Source organism: Silurus meridionalis, chromosome 23 (genome assembly GCF_014805685.1).
Source record: "Silurus meridionalis isolate SWU-2019-XX chromosome 23, ASM1480568v1, whole genome shotgun sequence".
Classification (NCBI taxonomy): Eukaryota; Metazoa; Chordata; class Actinopteri; order Siluriformes; family Siluridae; genus Silurus; species Silurus meridionalis.
The window spans coordinates 3,832,530-3,852,940 of NC_060906.1; the positions used below are offsets into that span (position 1 = coordinate 3,832,530).

The 20,411-nt window shown below is 38.6% G+C and overlaps 2 protein-coding genes across 2 annotated transcripts in view; both read left to right on the plus strand.

Moving 5' to 3' along the window:
* The window catches only part of LOC124377350 (little elongation complex subunit 1-like), a 23,794-nt gene extending 4,539 nt beyond the window's left edge, over positions 1-19,255 (plus strand). Inside the window, exon 10 of the mRNA XM_046836786.1 lies at positions 19,249-19,255. Within this exon, the coding sequence (XP_046692742.1) occupies positions 19,249-19,255 (7 nt within the window). The remainder of the gene's footprint in view (positions 1-19,248) is intronic.
* Positions 1-20,411, plus strand: part of LOC124377356 — a 306,775-nt gene that overhangs the window by 131,164 nt on the left and 155,200 nt on the right. The gene's annotated exons all lie outside the window — the stretch shown is intronic.

Here is a 20,411-nt window from a genome sequence, read left to right on the forward strand (position 1 = left end):
TGATTGGATTTAAGTGAGAGACCCAGAAGAAAGCGGAGGAAAAGATCCAGATGTCCAGTCTGACTTTTTAAAGCCTGATCTACAGCACTCCTGTGAACTACTAAAAGTGTCCTACAGACCTGATTCTGTTCAAGAACATTTCTCTGTTTCTTCATGAAGGTCAGGTGCACATACAGAGCTGCAAGATGTTCTTGAATGCTCAGATGAACAAAGCAGTAGACTTTACTCTGGTGAAGCCCAAACTCCTCTCTGAAGATCTGCGTACACACACCTGAATACACTGCTGCTTCTGTCACATCAATGTCACACTCTCTCAGGTCTTCCTCATAGAAGATCAGGTTTTGTTTCTCCAGCTGCTGAAAAGCCAGTTTCCCCAGTTTGAGAAGCATTTCTTCATCGCTCTCCTGCTTCTGTAGGTACTTCTCTCGTATGATGTTGGTCTGAATGATGAGGAAGTGTGTGTACATTTGAGTCAGAGTCTTGGGGATCTCTCCAGTCTCCGCTTCACCCAACATTCTCTCTAGAACAGCAGCTGAAATCCAGCAGAACACTGGGATGTGGCACATGATGTAGAGGCTTCTTAATGACTTCAGGTGTGTGATGATCTTATTGGCCAGGTTCTGATCACTGATCTTCTTCCTGAAGTACTCCTCCTTCTGAGGGTCATTGAACCCTCGTACCTCTGTGACTCGATGGACACACTCAGAGGGGATTTGATCAGCTGCTGCTGGTCTGGAGGTGATCCAGATGAGAGCAGATGGAAGCAGGTTCCCTTTGATCAGGTTTACCAGCAGCACATGCACTGGTGCTGATTTAGTTACATCACACACTCTCACTGTCTTCTGGAAATCCAGAGGAAAACGACACTCATCCAAACCATCAAAAATGAACAAAACCTTCTCCAACCTGGAAATGTCCATTTCTTTCATCTCCTTAAAAAACACATGAAGGAGCTCCATCAGACTCAGTTTCTGCTCCTTCATCAAATTCAGCTCTCTGAAAGGAAGTGGAAATGTGAGGTGGACATCCTGATTTGTTTTCCCTTCAGCCCAGTCCAGAACAAACTTCTGCACAGAAACTGTTTTTCCAATTCCAGCTATTCCCTTAGTCAGAACTCTCCTGATGGCTTTGTCTTCTTCAGGCAGGGGTTTAAAGATGTCACTGCATTTAATTGGTGTGTCCTCAGTTGGGTTCCTCCTGGATGCTGCCTCGATCTGTTTCACCTCATGTTCTTTATTGACGTCTCCACTGTCTCCCTCTGTGATGTAGAGCTCTGTGTAGATCTCATTCAGGAGTGTTCGGTTTTCCTGCTTTAGCATCAATCCATTCAAACACTGAAACTTCTTCATCAGATTGGACTTGAACTTCTTCTGGAATTCATCTGCAGCAGTGGATTCTGGGTCGTGTCTGTGACAGGGTGAAGAAGGAAGACATGGTGAGACATGGGCTCCAATGATTAGAGTAGAAGTTCACATTTTTCCTGCTAGATAGATCTTTATGATGTTCTTACTGTGGATTTACTTTATTCTACTGGAGGTTTTCTATCATCTAATCACTCTGTAGTTACTAACAGCAGAGAGCTTTAGAATAGCAGTGTGTCAGTGTCACAGTCATGGTGTTGGTTTTGATCGTACCCTGTAGCTGTGATGATGTTCTTCTCTTCTGTCTCCTGCCTTCTGTAGAACACTGGGAACAAAACAACAAGTGTTAAAGATCTCAACGTTCCTCAGTTTAATACTGGAGTCTAAACCTGAACACAAATTGTACTACAATAATTGTAGTGAGAGCAGGAACACTTGGAGAAGACGGAGCTGAATACAACTCCAACATTGTGCACCTGAAGAATTAAATGTGCTCCTGGTTTCATTTCACACTTCTTCCTACTTTTCTATTCTTCCCACACAAACCTCCAAAAGTATTGGAACAGGAAATCCAGGTCTTTGGGTTTTTGCTCGACACTGAGGACATTTGGATTTGAGAGTAAAAGATGAAAATGATATAATAGATCAAAATTCCAGCTTTAGTCATTAACTGTGACTTTACCTATGAGAATTATGGGATGTTACCTGTGTACAGGTGAGGAGAATCCAGTTCTGAAGTTTTCAGGATGCACCATAGACCGATCACTCTTCATGATGACACAGCTGGGTTCTGCTATGTGTGATCTCCTGCTCTTTCGTTTACTGCTTAAAATAATGGACATGAGAGAATTTCATTGTTTAAAAATTTGTAGATGAATTTTCATCTACAAATATATTATATATATATATATATATATATATATATATATATATATATATATATATATATATATATATATATATATATACACAGTGGAACCCGGTTATGTCGATGTCCTAGGGGGTCGCTAAAAAGCATCGAGGTAACCGATGATCGAGATAAACGAAAATAAAAATGGCGGCAGTATATTAACGTGCTTGAAATGTCTTTATGTACATGATGTGCGTTAATAAATGAGAATGTGCATGCATGTGTTTTTAGAGGTTTTTTTTACACAACAGCGTTGCCGCGATTTGTTTGATGAAGGCATGTTATAAAAATGTACATACGCAACAACAAAAAGCACAAGTGCACCTACTAACAGCAGAGATTCACCAGTATACAATACAAACCACCGTCCATTCTCCATACAAACCTTTATTATATTCTCCAACATTATAAACACACAGATCGCTCAAAAAAAAAAAAAAAACAGCGGCTGCACAGTGCCGTCTCACATTTAGTCCACATGTGGAAAAAAAAGAAAAATAAACAGTAACTAAGTTTCTGAAAACTTATGACCATCAGGCTGAAGTAATCCGCACAAACACACAAAGCAAAGTGTCCGAAAAAACTTACGTCCGCGATGCCGAGGGGGAGAGAGAGAGAGAGAGAGAGAGAGAGAGGGAGTTTGTGAATGGAAAATAGGAAATTCAAAATACCGCGACCGGCAGCACGCGCGAAGCCAAAACCCGGAAGATCCAAAACCGAACCCGAAACCAAAAACGAGGAACAGAAAAGAAATTTCTAATTTTTCCCCCCCTTGTGCTCGAGATATTAGGGTTCCGCGACATAAAAAACATAAACGACTTAATAGGGTTGTCGAGTTAACCGAAGGCGAGATAACCGGGTTCCACTGTGTGTATATATATATAATATATCACAATATTACTTGCAATAAAACACCAGATAGTCTCAGTTTAGGCAGTGCACGTGTGGTGTGTGGTCAGGTGACTTTCTGACATGCAGTGTGGAGACCAAGTGCAGGTGAATACCAAGCAGATCGACACTGAACTGGTGTCACACTCTCGCGGTAACGCACATCTTTGCTCGTACTCACGCCGACACACACACACACGGTAACGCACATCTTCCCTCCACACCAATGCATAATCTGCATCAGCTCTACCCAGTATCTCTCTCTCTCTCTCTCTCTCTCTCTCTCTCTTTCTCAGTAAGCTTTGCATGCGCTCTCTCTCTCTTTCTCTCTCTCTCTCTCTCTCTCTCTCTCTCTATCAGTAAGCTTTGCATGCTCTCTCTCTCTCTTCAGGGTCTGTAACATTCTGTGTAACAGGTCAGTTTGTAGCATTTGGAACCCTGGATGAGATTCCTATTGTAACCCACCACAGTTCTCCACTCCCCCACCACACAAATCATCAGCAATCCTCCATAAAAACACACAAACACATTTAATAATAATGACTGCAAAATGGCCTGAATTTAAGTGTGTAAACACGTCCTGTATCTTAAACTTCAGCAGAAAAACAGCTAAATAATAGAAATGGGCAGCGGCAGGACGTTTTTCTGTTTGTTTCAAATATCTTATTTTTATGAGAAATTTGTTTGTGTTTTATTTCATTCAGCTGTAACGGTAAATGTTGACACTAATGCAAATGCTATTTCATTTTGCTAAAAAAATTTTCATTTTAAAAGCTTTAGTTTTATGTAGTTTTACAAATACATATTTCAGCATTATTACTAATCTATGTGCAATACCATTGATAACCAATCAAGTGTACTCATGCCACTATTTATTATACCACAATCTCAATATTGACTATAATTATCACAACAGGACATTTTTCCCCAAACTTGAAACCCAATGAAATGCCTGCAGGACATTACTGCTAAACATGTTTAAACTGTAAAGAATTCACAGCAGATCTGAAAATAGTTACCATAAACCCTTTATATTAATGCTACCATGGCTGGAAAAACACGGCTTGGTATAAACTAAGAGCTGCAACAAACAACACATACATCACAAATAGTCAATAAATACACAAACTAATCAGCAGACAAACTCAACAATTCTGGGCAGTGAACACTGAGTTTATTCCTGTGCTGAGTTTCCTCACGTGTCAGTATTGATCTTGTGAAGCCTGTAGGGAGACACGTCTCATATCATGGCTTTAATTATTGGCTCATGAGGATATGGGGTATATTTTAGTGTTAAGATGGTTTTCACACTGTTTCACACACATTCCTTTGTCTGTTCAGTGTCTATAGAATATTTACGATGTTAGTCTGTAAGGTATACAGGGAGTCTTATCTGGGCTTACACATCTCCAGCTAGTATATCCTCTTGTCTAAACAGGAAACAACTTTAGGTCAGGTTTTCATACCTTCGTATATATACACACACGTGTCTGTTGCCTGCAATAAATCGAAGAAGAACATAAGCCATTCTGTGTGCTGTGTGATTCTTCCCTGATCAGAAAAGGCACCACGGCCATCGCAGTTCATATGGAAAACCTCTCCAAGAATGAAGTTTCATTAAGGCATGATAAAAATCTAACAGTATATCAGTAGGAGAATGCTGACGATGGAGTCACCAGGAAGTTGGAAATGAGGAAGAACAAGGAGGAGGTTTATGGATGAGGTGAGAGAACACATGCAGGTAGTTGGTAGAGGCAGATGTAGAGGACAGAGGGGTGTGGAGACGAATGATCCGCTGTGGTGCACCCTAATGGGAGAAGCCGAAAGAAAAAGAATTGACATCATCTGTAATTCATTGTAACTTTTATAAATACAGGTTGTTCCCCGACTAACGATAAAGATGGGCGATAATGACCCCATCATAACTAGAAAATATGGTGTTGAGAAATGGCCAAGCTTACCCAGGAGTCTTAAAGTATGGTGATCACTATGGGGTAGTATACACTAATCTGTTCATTTCATTAACTCTTTAGGCCTTGTTGTTGCGTGCGCACAACAAATATCAAATTGTTCTCAGGTGTTGATGTTTAGCAATAGATTAAATAAAAATGGAGAAGAGTAACCATGACTAACTATACATCATTCTAAAGCTCTAAGTCTCAAGCAGCGATTTCAGATCACTGTTTTTCAATGGAAAACGTATAACGAATGTATTTGCTGAATGTGTGTAAGCAGTACACAACAACAACATGCATAAAAACCCGTACTACTTACATCATTATTGTAATAACGAGTCACAAATACATCCACTGCTGCTAATACCTGTTTATTAGGAAAGATTGTCCAGTGAACAACATGCCGTAAAGCATTTCTGCTCCAAACAATAGTGTTGTCATTTAGATGTTTATTCCTTTGTTTACGTCACAGAACTTCGGCTGGTGTTTGTATGTATATATTTCCGAATAACTTTCACATAAAAATATCACACAACGAAAGACTAAAATGGCAAAGGAAAATACAAAAGAGAAAGTTGGAATCAAGGACAAAGTTGCATTTGTTTCTTTTATGGCTGAAGTAGTGAACTGTTCGCCACAAACTGTAAGATGGACAGAAAGAATCAAAATTATAGTCAAAGCAGTGGAAAAGTATCTAGAGATAGAAGGCATTTCAGTGGAATTGATTAATGAGAAATTAAAGATGCAAACAACACACTCTCAGCCGGGGTGTAGTGGTACATAATGGTGTTGTTAATACTCCAGTGGAATGCTAGAAGCCTAATAACTAATGGGCAGGAGTTTAAAAAGTTCATTTCAGATTTAGAAAATAAACCTGATATAATCTGTGTTCAGGAAACCTGGCTCAAACCCCAACTTAATTTTGTATTACAAGGATATGTGGTAGTCCGAAAAGATAGGAAGCAAGGTAATGGTGGTGGGAAAGCTACATTTGTTAAACATGGTGTGGGATATAGGAATGTTGAAGAGAGTGTAAACAAAGAGGTGGTTGTGACGGAAGTTTGGGAAGGGAATCAAAGTGTTAGAGTAATAAACTATAATAATCCATGTGAAAAGTTAGTAAGGAAGTGTTGGAAAATATAAGAGGTAACACAAATCAGAACGTTATATGGTGTGGTGATTTCAATGCACATAATACTTTTTGGGGTAGTATTAAAACTAATTATAATGGGAAGATTGTTGAAGACATGTTAGACTGGGGACGGTTAGTAGGGGTTAATAATAGAAGTTGTACGAGAATTGACATATCACAAGGTCATGAATCAGTGTTAGATATTACCCTGGTGTCAGAAAACCTAGCAAGGAAATGTGAATGGAACATTAATAAACAGAGTACAATGGGTAGTGATCACTATCCTATAAGGTGCAAATTTGGTATGGATATTACCCAAACTTTAGAGGAAAGAAACCCCAGATGGAAATTTAATGAAGCCAACTGGGAACTTTATACAAAATTGTGTCACAATAAGATGTGTGAAATGATACAAGATGTCGATAGCATTGAAGAGCTAAATAAGGAAATAAGTGAAGTGTTAAGAAATACGGCAGAGGAAGTAATAGGAAAAAAGAAAACTATAAATAGTAGGAAAGCTGTACCATGGTGGAATGAAGAATGTAGTAAAACAGTGAGGGAAAGAAAGAAAGCAATAAATAAGCCAAAAAATCTGTATTGTTCAGTGAGTACATTAATTATAAGAGAGCACAGGCAGTAGTGAGGAGAGAGGTAAGAAAAGTAAAAAGAAATTACTGGAGAGATTTTTTGTAATAGAATAGGAGAAGATATTGAAATTAATGAAATTTGGAATATGATTAGGAAGATGGGAGGGATTCAGAGAAATGGCACTATACCAGTATTAGTGAGTAATGGGAAAGTAGCAATAAAAGATAGCGATAAAGCAGAGATGTTAGTAGAAACTTTCTTAAAGGTGCATAGTAGTGATAATTTGTCAGAGAGTATGAGGAGGTATAGGGAACAGACAGGTAGGGAGAAGTCTCATATATATGAAAAGAAGAATTCATCAGGAAGTATTTTAGACACAGAGTTTAATTTTTAAAGCGTACGTCTCCAGGCAGGGACGACATATGCTATGAGATGATAACGCATTTATCCGACGTATCCTTGAGTATGATTCTAAGACTTTTTCACAAAATATGGGAATCAGGAGATTTGCCTGCAGAATGGAATCATGGGGTAATAGTGCCTATAGCCAAACGAGGTAAAGACCACTCTCAACCAATTAACTATAGACCTATTGCGCTGACATCAAATCTGTGTAAAGTTATGGAACGAATGGTTATGAATAGATTGACGTATGTAATTGAAAGCAGAAACATCTTTTCAGCATGTCAGAGCGGATTTAGAAAAGAGAGAAATACAATGGATTCAATATTGTGTTTGGAATCTGAAATTCGAAAAGCTCAAATGAATAAGGAAATATTAGTGGGAGTGTTTTTTTGACGTAGAAAATGCCTATGATATGCTGTGGAAAGAATAGCTCTTGATGAAACTGGAAAGTTTGAAAATTGAAGGAAGGATGTATAACTGGTTAAAGAGTTTTTTATTTGAAAGAACGATTCAAGTAAGAGTAGGGACCTCGTTACCCAATTGAGAACTCCCCAGGGAAGTGTGAGCAGCCCTATTCTTTTTAATCTAATGATTAATGATATTCATCATACTGTTGATAATGGAATAGGAAGGTCATTATACACTGACGATGGAGCACTATGGAAAAGGGGGCGAAATGTTCTATCTGTAGAAAATAAAATTCAAAAAGCAGTAAACGAGGTGGAGAATTGGACGAATAATTGGGCGGATTTCTGTGGCAAAAACACAGGTGGTGTGCTTTTCGAAGAAGAAGAAAACTCCAAACTTGAATATTGAAATGTACGGGCATAGGTTGGAACAAGTAAAAGTGGTAAGGTTTTTGGGAATGTCTATGGATTCTTAATTAAACTTTAGAACACATATTTAGAAACTGATAGAAAAATGCAAAAAAGGAATGAATGTATTAATATGCTTGTCAGGAGTAGAATGGGGGCAACGTGTCAGTCTTTGAAAAGAATTTATTGTGCTGTGATTCAATCAAACATTGGATCTACAGTTTGCATACCGAGCAAACAGATCGGTGGATGACGCAGTCAACATGGGGCTAAACTACATTCTGCAACACCTTGACTGCCCAGGAACATATGCCCGGATTTTGTTTGTTGACTTTAGTTCGGCTTTCAATACAATAATTCCGGGAATCCTCCACTCCAAACTCCTAAACCTTACTATACCCCCTGCCATCTGTCAATGGATCACCAGCTTCCTGACAGGCAGGAAACAACAGGTGAGACTGGGAGGTGTTACCTCCAGTATTCAGACAGTCAGCACTGGTGCTCCTCAGGGGTGTGTCCTTTCCCCACTGCTATTCTCCCTTTATACGAATGACTGCATATCAAGTGACCCATCTGTCAAACTCCTGAAATTTGCAGATGACACCACGCTCATTGGACTAATCCAAGATGGTGACGAGTCTGCATATAAGCAGGAGGTGAAGCAGCTGGTGCTATGGTGCAGTCAGAACAACCTTGAGCTAAACACACTCAAAACTGTGGAGATGATAGTGGACTTTAGGAAACATCCTTCAACACTACTCCCTCACAATATCCAACATTCCTGTGTCACCTGTGGAGAACTTCAAGTTTCTGGGCACTACCATTTCCCAAGACCTGAAATGGGAATCAAACATAAACTCAATTCTGAAAAAGGCCCAGCAGAGGATGTACTTTCTAAGGCAATTAAGGAAGTACAGTCTGCCACAGGAGCTGTTGATACAGTTCTACACTGCAGTCATTGAATCTGTCCTGTGCTCATCAATCACCATCTGGTTTGGAGCAGCAACAAAACAGGACAGAAACAGACTGCAGAAAACTGTTAAAACAGCTGAAAAATCATTGGTGCCCCTGCCCACCCTCCAGGACTTGTACCATACAAGAACCAGAAACCGGGCAGGAAAAATCATTAATGACCCTTCACACCCTGGACACAACATCTTTCAGCTCCTCCCTTCTGGCAGGCGCTACAGAACTTTGTTCACTAAGACTGCCAGACACAGGAACAGTTTCTTTCCCCAAGCAATCACCCTCACTAACAACTGACCATAATTAAATTCCATGCTCATATCTATGAGTACCACACAAAACTGTCACTCATCACATTATCTGTATATGTTACACACACTATTGCTTCTATATACTGTACAAAGTTTTATAGTAACCTCTCTCGTCATACTGGCACACAATACTGTCATTTGCACTACCATGCACTCCCACACTTTATGTACATTACTGGTCTGTATCCCTATTTATTACCCACACTGTCTATACTGTCTCATATTGTCTGTATTGTCTTGTATAGTCTGTTTTGTCTTGTTGTGTCTGTCTTGTCATGTATAGGTTTTATTTATGTCTGTACTTTTGAGAGTAACAAACAGCTGGAACCAAATTCCTTGTGTGTGTCAACACACTTGGCCAATAAACCTGATTCTGATTCTGATTCTGATTCTGATTATGTATGTTTTATAAACAGTTTTGCGAGCAAAACATTACTTAATATTAGAAATCTAAAGTCTGTTTAGAACTAGGTGGCTGAGGGTGAAGGGTGAATTTCCTTTGGGTTCCTGCTCATGTTGGTGTGAATGGAAATGAAACGGTGGATCTGCTAGCAAAGAAAGCATTGAATCATTCTCAGATAGACATTAAGGAAGCTTTGAGTAGAGCTGAATTCAAGGCAGTGATTTCATCTGAAGTATGTAAAAGATGGCAAGAATTATGGAATAGTGGGACTAAAGGAAGACATCTCTCCCAGATACAGGAGAATGTTGGAAAAGAGAGGAAAAGATTGGGAAATAGAAGGAAGGATGTCGTCATCACAAGATTAAGAATTAGACATACTGCAATAAACCATTATCTCTTTAGAAATCCTGAATCGGGTGTATGTGAGAAGTGTGAGGAACTGGAAACATTGAGGCACATATTAGATAAATGTCCTGCATATGAAAGGGACAGATTTTAGTTATTTCAGGAATTAGGATAGATAGGAATGGACAATATCTCTCTAATGGTACTGCTGGGAAGCAAATTCGGGCAATCGAGAGCTCAAGTATTGTTATTTAAATACCTAAAAAAATACAGGAACGATAGATAGAATTTAGTTTTTTTTTTTTTAATTTTATTATTCCACCTTACTGTGTTCGCTCTACACTTCAGATCAGTAGGTGGTGGTAATGCACCTTTTCGTTGGTCTGCCAAACCGCCATAAAACATCACAACAACAACAACAAAATAAAACAACAACTGTCTGCCTCCCACCCCGGACCCGTACCAATTTGCCTATCGCACAGATAGTTTAACAGAGGACGCCATTTCCACTGTGCTTCATTCTGGATAACCCTGACACCTATGCCAGGATGCTGTTTGCTACTCCCTTTTCACCCATGACTGCATACCTGTCCACACCTCAAACAGCATTATAAAGTTTGCAGACGACACCACAGTGGTAGGCCTGATTGAAGGTAACGACGAGACGGCTTACAGGGAGGAGATCCAGCACAAAATAAAATATAAAAATAAAAAAAGTAAAAGAGGCAGAATCTGTGGTTGAGTCTCTACTCTCTCTGCAGGTGTCGTCAAGTTTTTTTTATGCGCCGCCTCTCATTTCAAACCTTTTCTTTCCAGCCAGTAGCATTATGGAAACAAGATGATTGATGTAAAATTTAGCCAATAAGTGCAGGATTCTAACGATATATGGGAGGATTTTATTCTCCACGTGTGTCTTAATTTTGACGTGATGCAGCTCTCAGGTCGCCACAAACAGCTGTTTATAGCTCGTGCTAACTGGACTTTGTTTACAAAAAAAACTAAGAAAACAAGGAAAAAATGGGCAATCAAAAAAGTTGTTTTATCTGAGATTGCAAAAAAGCAGCGATGTGGAAAATATTTTGGGGGCGGAGTAACAACAGAGACATGTGTGTGTGTGTGTGTGTGTGTGTGTGTGGACCAGACATAGTCTCAGATAAATGTTTGTAGGAATCTCATTTGTTATGATATCTTCATCTAAACATGTGGCTTTTAGCCCAGTACTTTTCTGGATTGCTCCAGGACTGATTTCATGTATTTATATATCAAATAAAAATAATGTTTAATGCAGGAAATGTATATCTATGGGACTTCATGATCTATAACTTAATATCTTTTTAAACAAAATCAACTATGATGATAGACAGTAAAGCTCAAAGTGTCTTCTTTCCAAATATATTTAAATTGTGTATGTAGCACATTTTTATCAGGAACTGTGAACATTTAAATTTAGGTAGGTGTTTTCAGCTGTGAGTCCTAAAATCTGTGTTGAAGGCTAACAGGTTAATTACAGTACTTAATCTAGCAAAACAGAGCAAATGACACTACTGCAATGTATAAACTTTACAGTATATATGTTTGTGGCAGCAGGTTCATGCATAAGCGCCGGTTCATTAATGGAGGACAGAGGGTGCTGTGCACTCTGTTTCAGTGTCGGGCAACGCCAATCAAAAGGAGAGAGAGTTAAAACTAGTCTTTAAAACACCACAAATACAGAAAAAATATTCCCTTTAAACTGACAAAGGCAGGAGATGCGCACATCCTGGCAGCTCCCAACATATTGTACACATGTGTTCTAAATAGCTTCTAATGAATGTGTAGTGCAGCCATTAACTGTGACTTTAACTATAAGAAGTATGGGATGTTACCTGTGTACAAGTGAGGGCCTTTTATTTCTGAAGTTGTAAGGATGATGCATAGACCCATCACTCTTCATGGAGACACACCTGGGTACTGCTGAGTGTGATCTCTTTCTCTTTCGTTTACTGTTTAAAATGATAGAAAAGGACATGAGACGGAATTTCATTGTTTCTAAGATTTGTAGACAAATTTGTATAATAAGTTATAATCACAATATTTCTGTTTAAAATTCATTATAATCTTTCTCACTTCTTACACACTAGGAATAGTAGCATACAGAACACAGATTGTGAACAGGGAACAAACACCCCTGCAGTATAGTTCCTTAATAATCCACAACCTTGTTTTATTTAACTTGAAATACAACAAAATGCTAATAGTAGCAGATCTCCATAGTGCTGCTTATATCCACATGCTACCATGCCTGGAAGAGGCTAAGAGCAGGAACAAACAGATCTTCACAAAGAGACAATGGAAACATGGGATTATAAATACAAAAACTAATCAAAAGGCAAAAAATAAGCAGTTGTGGGACATTATTTCATCAACCACTTTTTCAAGTGAGTGCTAAAGATTTATTCTTACCATAAATAGTAGTTATTATTTCTATAGAAACTCCATAATGCAGATATAAACAGTTCATTAGTAAAATACTAGAACATGGCAGGTTACCAGTCTTTTGAGGGTGAGGTCACATGATCTGTCCCCTGATCAGGGATCTCCATTTTTCACTGCTCGTGTACACACAGAGTCCTGAAGACGTCGATCTCTTCTGCTGGAATCAATCACATTCCTAGAAAACACAAAAACAATATGCAGTTAAAACTGGGGGAAAATCTTCCTCTAAAGTCCCTTTAGAGGTGAAAGCCATAGACATAGACACAGATGCCTCATTGGCCACTTTGGTCCGTTGCTGCCTTACACCAATGCTGCTGCAATCTTGGTCCAGGTGAGAGTTCCCTGTAAACAAACAGCAAATATAACAACATAACAAAAACAGAGTCATAATAGCAATAACCCTACAAAAAAATAAGTAAGTTAGATGAAGTGGTAGAACCTAGGAATAAAAGATTGGTGATTGGGGCAGATTTCAGTGGGCATGTAGGTGAAGGGAACAGAGGTGATGAGGAGGTGATGGGTTGGTATGGCCTTAAGGAGCGGAATGAGGAAAGGCAGATGGTGGTAGATTTTGCTAAAAGAATGGAAATGGCAGTGATTAATACCTATATAAAGAAGGAGGATCATAGGGTGACGTATAAGAGTGGAGGAAGGTGCACACAGGGGGACTATGTTCTATGTAGGAGATGCAACCTGAAGGAGATTGGAGACTGTAAGGTGTTGGCAGGGGACAGTGTAGCTAGACAGCATCGGATGGTGGTCTGTAGGATGGTTTTGAAGGTGAAGAAGAGGAGGAGGAGGAGGAGGAGCATGAGCACTAAAAAATAATTAGCTGGTGGAAACTGAAGGAGGAAGAGTGTAGTGTGAGATTCAGGGAAGAGGTCAGACAGAGGCTCGGTGGTGGTGAAGAGGTGCTGGATGATTGTGAAACTACTGCAGTGATAAGGAGACAGCTAGGAAGGTACTTGGTGTAACATCTGAAAATAGAAAGAAAGACAAAGAGACTGGGGAAGTACAGGAGAGCATAAGGAGAAAGAGGTTGGGAAACAGAATTGAGATCGGCAGAGTGATAAGAAAAGTAGGCAGGTGTACAAGGAGATGCAGCAGAGACCTGAGATGTTGTACGATTTAGAGACAGTGGCATTAAGTAAAAGACAGGAGGTGGAGTTGGAGGTAGCAGAGCTGAAGATGTTAAGATGTTCAATGGGAGTGATGAGGATGGACAAGATTAGAAATGAGTTTATAAGAGGGACAGCGCATGTAGGACGTTTTGGAGACAAGGTGAGGGAGGTGAGATTGAGATGGTTTGGACATGTGCAGAGGAGGGACATGGGGTATATCAGTAGAAGAATGCTGAGGATGGAGCCACCAGGGAGGAGAAAAAGAGGAAGACCAAGGAGGAGGTTTATGGATGTGGTGAGGGAAGACATGCAGGTAGTTGGAGTGAAAGAGGCAGATGTAGAGAACAGGAGGGGGTATGAAGATGGATGATCTGCTGTGGCGACCCCTATAGGGGGGAAGCTGAAAGAAGAAGTGCTATTAAAATACAGAAATAAGACTAACAGTGATTTCTGTATTTTTAAGGTTTGTTCCATTTTCTCAAGGATGGATATTTATTAGTGAGGATGCAGATTTCTATTTTTCCCACTGTTTCAAGGAGAATGAGGGAAGTTCTGAGCTCAAAGTCAAATGGTGAAGTTAAATTTTAGTTTTACTTTATTTTAGTGATTGTGAATTAAATTCTATGACATAAGTGGCATCTCCACAATTTTTACCCCAAAAATAAAAAAGACAAAAATATACAAGTGTGAGTTTCACTATTCATTATTTATTCATGTTCTAAATATCGAGATTTTATATAACTGTAGATTCATTTTGTATCCCATGTAGATCATAAAACTTATTAAATACACACGTAGTTATTTTGATACAAAAAACTGCAGCTTTGTGTTTAGTTGGATTTGTTTATGGGAACTTTTGCCCGGAACCAGAATTCGGACGAGTTACAGCAGAACCGGACCGAATCGGTGTTCATGAACATGTATCTGCTCCACACTTCCTGTATCTCCTCCGCTTAGAAAGCCATGATCTGCTCTTGTTTACGGGAAATCATCCTGAGCATGACAACAACTCCAGGATCAGCTTGGAACAACCAATCAATCCCGGTGTTCTCATGTCAGATCCTCCTCAATAAACTCAGAACATCATCAAATCCAACTGAGGAATTTGGGCAGAAACTGTTGGCCTCCATTTCGGCTGCTGTGCCGCAGTTTCCCTGCGGTCTTTCCACAAACTCCATTACATAGAAAACACAAACGCATTATTCCGATAGAAAGTCGTTTCTAGGAAAAACTCACCCACTTTTCTTCAGCACTGCTTGTTGTTGGACATGAATCTCACCGCTTCTGGCTGCTGTTAAAGATCTTTGTGTTTTTCTAACCACTCCTCCACATGGAGACGAGGCTGAGAAACACTTTCACTTTCGGAAAACTGATTCGACTCTTTGAACCGATTCTTTGAACCGACTCCCATGTTGTGGAGGAGAGGAAAGTCAGCCTTTTTCTCCCTTTAGAAACTGCTCCATCCTGAACTCCAAGACTACGATAAATAAGAATTAAACATAATAACTTGCTGTAAATTAATTATAACAGGGCTGCTCAATCCAGGTCATGTTTCTCTTCACATTTTCGATCTCTAACACTGATTTTTGATTTAAAAATCACTCGCAGTCTGATATTAAAGTAGCGTCTGTGAAAGCGTTCAGCAGTTACTTTAACACTCCTCCATGGCGCGAGCAACAGCAGTAACAGTAACACTTTAGTAGTTAATGTGCTGTGATTATGTTTAGTTAATCGGTGATTAATCAGCGCAATGCGATGCACTCAACTTATTATTTATTTATTTCTTCCTATTTCGGCTGCTTCCATTAGGGGTCGCTACAGCGGATCATCAGTCACTACACCACCCTGCTCTCTACATCTGCCTCTTTCACACCAACTACCTGCATGTCTTCCCTCACCACATTTATTTATTTATTTATTTATTTGACCTATTTATTTATTTATTTATTCATTTATTTGGACTTTTCTTTTTAATTAATTAATTAATTCATCAGTAGTGCTGACGTCATTGTATGGAGATCTCAAGGTCCATTGGGATTTTCCACTCGGTAAGTAGAACAGTTCATTAATATAGATAGGAACAATCCTTGAATTTACGGAACACAAACTTCAGGTGAAGAAGTTGTGTTTAGAAGCTGTAGAAGTGAAAGGAAGCAGTTTTGTGATGCAGTAAATCACAGCAGACATTATAAAATATAACTTGGCTAAGATAGATCATTACATTCAAGTTTGTTTATTTGTTTTTCCACATTTATTCATGCAAGGAAATAGAGGAGATTGTATAATATTTAGTTCTGATGTGTTTTAAGTTACCAAAATGACAGTAGCACTTTAATACTTTAGCCATTTTCAAAGTTTCAGATGAGGAACAGGGTTGCCAGATTGGTGTGTTTTCCAGTAATTGTTCAAAATCCTCACAAAAAAACTCTAGTAAATACACAAATCTTACCAGTAACAATGCTAATTAATTCAGAACGACAACAAAACAATGGTGCATCACACATTTTCAATATAATAAAGTAAATTAAATGTTCTTGTCTAAGGAAGTTAACGTTGTAAACTATTTTCCATGTCTGTCATTTAACACAACAGAAGTCCAAGTTTATTTCTATGGAGCTTTTCCCAATGGAAAGTGAAGTTTGTGTTCTCGTTCAGGACTGTAGCCATTCATTTAGTGCAAAAAGTCAACTAAACTTCTCAATTTCTCACTGTTAAGTGGAAAGAGGTCCTGACAATATGATCCTCGTCATGGGTGATGTGCTGTATCTCCACCCATGCTCCTCTTCAAGATCTCAGTGCCTCGGCCTGGTGTTGTTCGTTCCAGCATGAAGGACAACAGCTCCGAAGTTCCTGTTCAGGATCGGGGGTACCTACATAGCAACATTAAACATGAGCACCAGGAAAATAGTGATAGATAGATAGATAGATAGATAGATAGATAGATAGATAGATAGATAGATAGATAGATAGATAGATAGATAGATAGTTACTAGAATGTGACATTTCCTGAAGTAAATGTAAGTGTTGCTTGATGGTACAAAACTCAACACCGGGCGTGAGTTGTTTAGTGCCGACTATGAGACGCAATTGTACTTTGAGAGACGAGCATTTTGATACCCAACATGGTACCCAAACCAGGTATTGCCCTCGTTTTTCTTAGCGGGTGGGCTAGTGAGGTCACGTGACATCACCACTAGCATCCGTGCACAATCTTGAGCTGGAAAGCCAGCGTTGTCCAGGATTATTACTCCTTCAACATACATGCCAATGACTTCATAATGTCCAACTTTTCCACCTTCCATGTTGATACCATGGATGCCCATGGGGTCTTTTGCAGGTCTCTCTGGACGTTTTCTCCTTCAATGTTCTGTAACACAATAAGAAAAACATCTGTTTATGTCATTTATCTAATTCTTATATCTTAATCCGAAACATCACATACTCTTTTCAAGTGCATAGCTATGGTGATTTTTAAAGCTATGCGGATAAAACATGTGCTGACAAAATGTAGGTATTTTATTATCCAGATACCCAATCAATTACTGATTATCACATTCGGGCCAATAAAATTTCCACCAGATTTTGAGCACTATGATCCACATGTTGGCATTAAAAAAACAATATTGAATATTTTTTTAATTAAAAAAAAATTATTTATGGTATACAAATAACTTGTATTTTGCAATTGGTTTATGCAGCACATATAATTTTCCACTGGACATTGCATTTATAGTCCAAAGTACATCATTCTGGCTGAATTCTGACATGTGTTGGGCATGGAGATAAAAGAGGTTCTGTAGCGTAGAGATCCAGTGTAGACACTGACAGATGCTATAATTCTACTGCTAGTAACACAATCTTTTAGTGAGCAAAGTGTATGAGATTTTGCTATCTTTTTAGTGTTAACATGAGTTTAATAACAACTGGGTGAACAGCATTAAAATCTTGATTAATGTTCACTAATATTAGATACAATAAGATGTCTGTCATCTTCACCAAGGTAGACAAAGTTCCCTGAGGACAGCTGCGTTTTTACAGGTGACATCACTTTCATGTGTGAAATAACGATTGAAACACAAAATAAACAACAAATGGCTATAAAAAACTAATTAACTAATCTGTCAGTGTTCCTCATCCAGGCACTGTGCTTTAGATAAGTTAGTAATGTTACATTGCAAGAATTCCAAAATAACAGTTCAGTATTTACCATTAGCAAAATCTCCAGATGTTTGCTTTTTTCTGTCCAGAAACACCTCCCTTTTTCAGGAATACAGATGTCAGCTGAGGTAAGGTTGAAGATGAAGGTTGTCTTATGTGGAGTAGTTGTTATACACTGGAATTCAGCATCTATCTGTTGTACAAAAAGAAAAAAAAAATGTGTATGAGGATCATTTACATTCGGTGTTGTTAACTTTAACCCTAACCCTAACCCTAACCCTAACCCTGTTCTATTTCTCAGGTTAATGAGAGGACAGAAACCCCAAATAAAATGTACAAAGTGGCTATTTGTGATTGTGTCCATTACATAGTAGCAGGAAACCATTTTCCAATTTGTCCCACAAAAGTTAAAAATATTACTGGTCATCTCAATTTAATTTGGGACCCATTTAGTATCTGTTAATAAATCATCTCCTCTCTACACAATCCTCAATTTCCATTGTCCAATAATTTTATTGCTCATTTTTGAGGCGATATAACCAACCTCTTACGTTACCTGTCATGTTTCCGTATTGCTGTTTTCAATGAACCAATAACACAATATTATAATGTCAATCAACACACTGTAAAAAAAGCATGCATGCACTTACCATCATTAATATAGAAGAAGGCAGGCCACCTGGATTTAAACTCTTCAGCTGCTGGACTTCCATGCTCTAACTCTTTTCTTCTTTAGGAGAATGTTCTGCACATCTTCTCTTGTGCACGTGATGCACTGTTTCGCTGTTAGACATCATTCAAAAGCTCAACTTTTTCTAGACCCTCATCTGTTTCCCCAGCTGGGTTGGAAGCACAATAGTTGACCTCAGCCTTTCTCTCTTTCTTTACATTTTTGGATGGAAGACATTCATCAGATGATTTGTTTTTCAAAGCATTTACAGTAAGTTCTGGACAGCTGATGATGCATTTTTGTCCTGTAATTCGCCATTTTGTATTTCAGTCTGATCAACCAGCCATAGTAGCCAGTTTCTCATGACTCTTTCAAACGTAGTTTATTATGAGTGCCTCGGTTACCTCATGTATTTCATAAGTTTGTGGATATGCCGTGTACTTGAAAATCTCCTCAGCTAGCTTCTCTAGGATGTCAGACTTCAGGCCAGGAGTAATCTTCAGCCTTGTGCCAGTTTCTTTAAAGTTCTCATTTCCATGCTGAAGCTGCACTTCTACAGTGTATGGAAAGTGAGGAATAGGACATTTTTGTGGCCATGCTGGTGTTCTCAGTTCACCGTCTGAGTGTGTTAGAATAACGCTGCTTTCCGAGTCTGATGAAACACTGGAAGATCTTTGGCTGCTCGCTGCTGTTGCAGAAGTTGAATAAGTGTGTACACCAATTTTAATGTGCTTCTGTCTTGTAGGTCCTGAACCGGTGTAATGTTCATGAACTCATTATTAAAACCAGTATCCCTGAACTGAATGTGAAAGTCTCTTTCTATTCCAAATGCTTGGTGAATTATATTGTGTAACACTGTTAAAGTTGATGGCAATCCAGAACATAAATCCAATCTTCTAAAATCGTCATCCTCAACAATGACTCTCAACTTCTGATGTTGTGCCATTGTTCAATCTAATAGCAAAAGGAGACAATAAAGAGTTATCACAATGATATTTGGTAATGTTTTTACTGGAGTACAACTTTATGAGAACTGAGTTAAAGCTTGATGTCGTATTTGTGGTATAGAATGCAGTTTTTCATTTGAATATTGTACATAAATATTTTAAACAACAGGTTTTATGTCAATTAGGATTATAGCCACACGTGTATTTGGAAACATGCACATGAATTTATAGGTGCATCGCAATAAATTAGAATGTCGTGGAAAAGTTCATTTATTTCAGTAATTCAATTTAAATTGTGAAACTCGAGTATTAAATACATTCAATGCACACAGACTGAAGTAGTTTAAGTCTTTGGTTCTTTTAATTGTGATGATTGATTCGTTTTTTAATATGTATTTGTTTATATTTTGAAAAAAAATGCATGACTTCTCAATAATGAATCACATATCATCTAAAAATATTTATCATCATTTAAAATATTTTGCCTGCTATTCATAAGAATCTAATATTTTTTCTGCTCTTCAGGACTGTTTTGAGTGCACTGACAGAGACATGTTTAGGGCTGCAACTAATGGCGATTCCATCAACTTGGAGTTCACATCATCAGTGATAAGCTACATCAGCACGTGCGTTGATGACGTCACCATCTCCAAGACCATCAATACACACTCTAACCAGAAGCCATTAATGACTGCAAAAGTGTGTGCACTCCACCTTCATACCAGGGGACAAGACGGCCTTAAGAACAGCAACAGCAAGAGCCAAACCGTCACAACTGACTGGCATGACCAGTGTTGTGCTAGTTACTAAAAAATAGTAACTATTTACAGTTACTTCATTCAAAAAGTAACTCAGTTACTTTGTTGATTACTTACACAAAAAAGTAATGTGTTACTGTTGAAAGGAACTTTTTAGTTACTTTTTTAAAGAACCTTCTTCAATGTTCCCATTAATGCCCTTT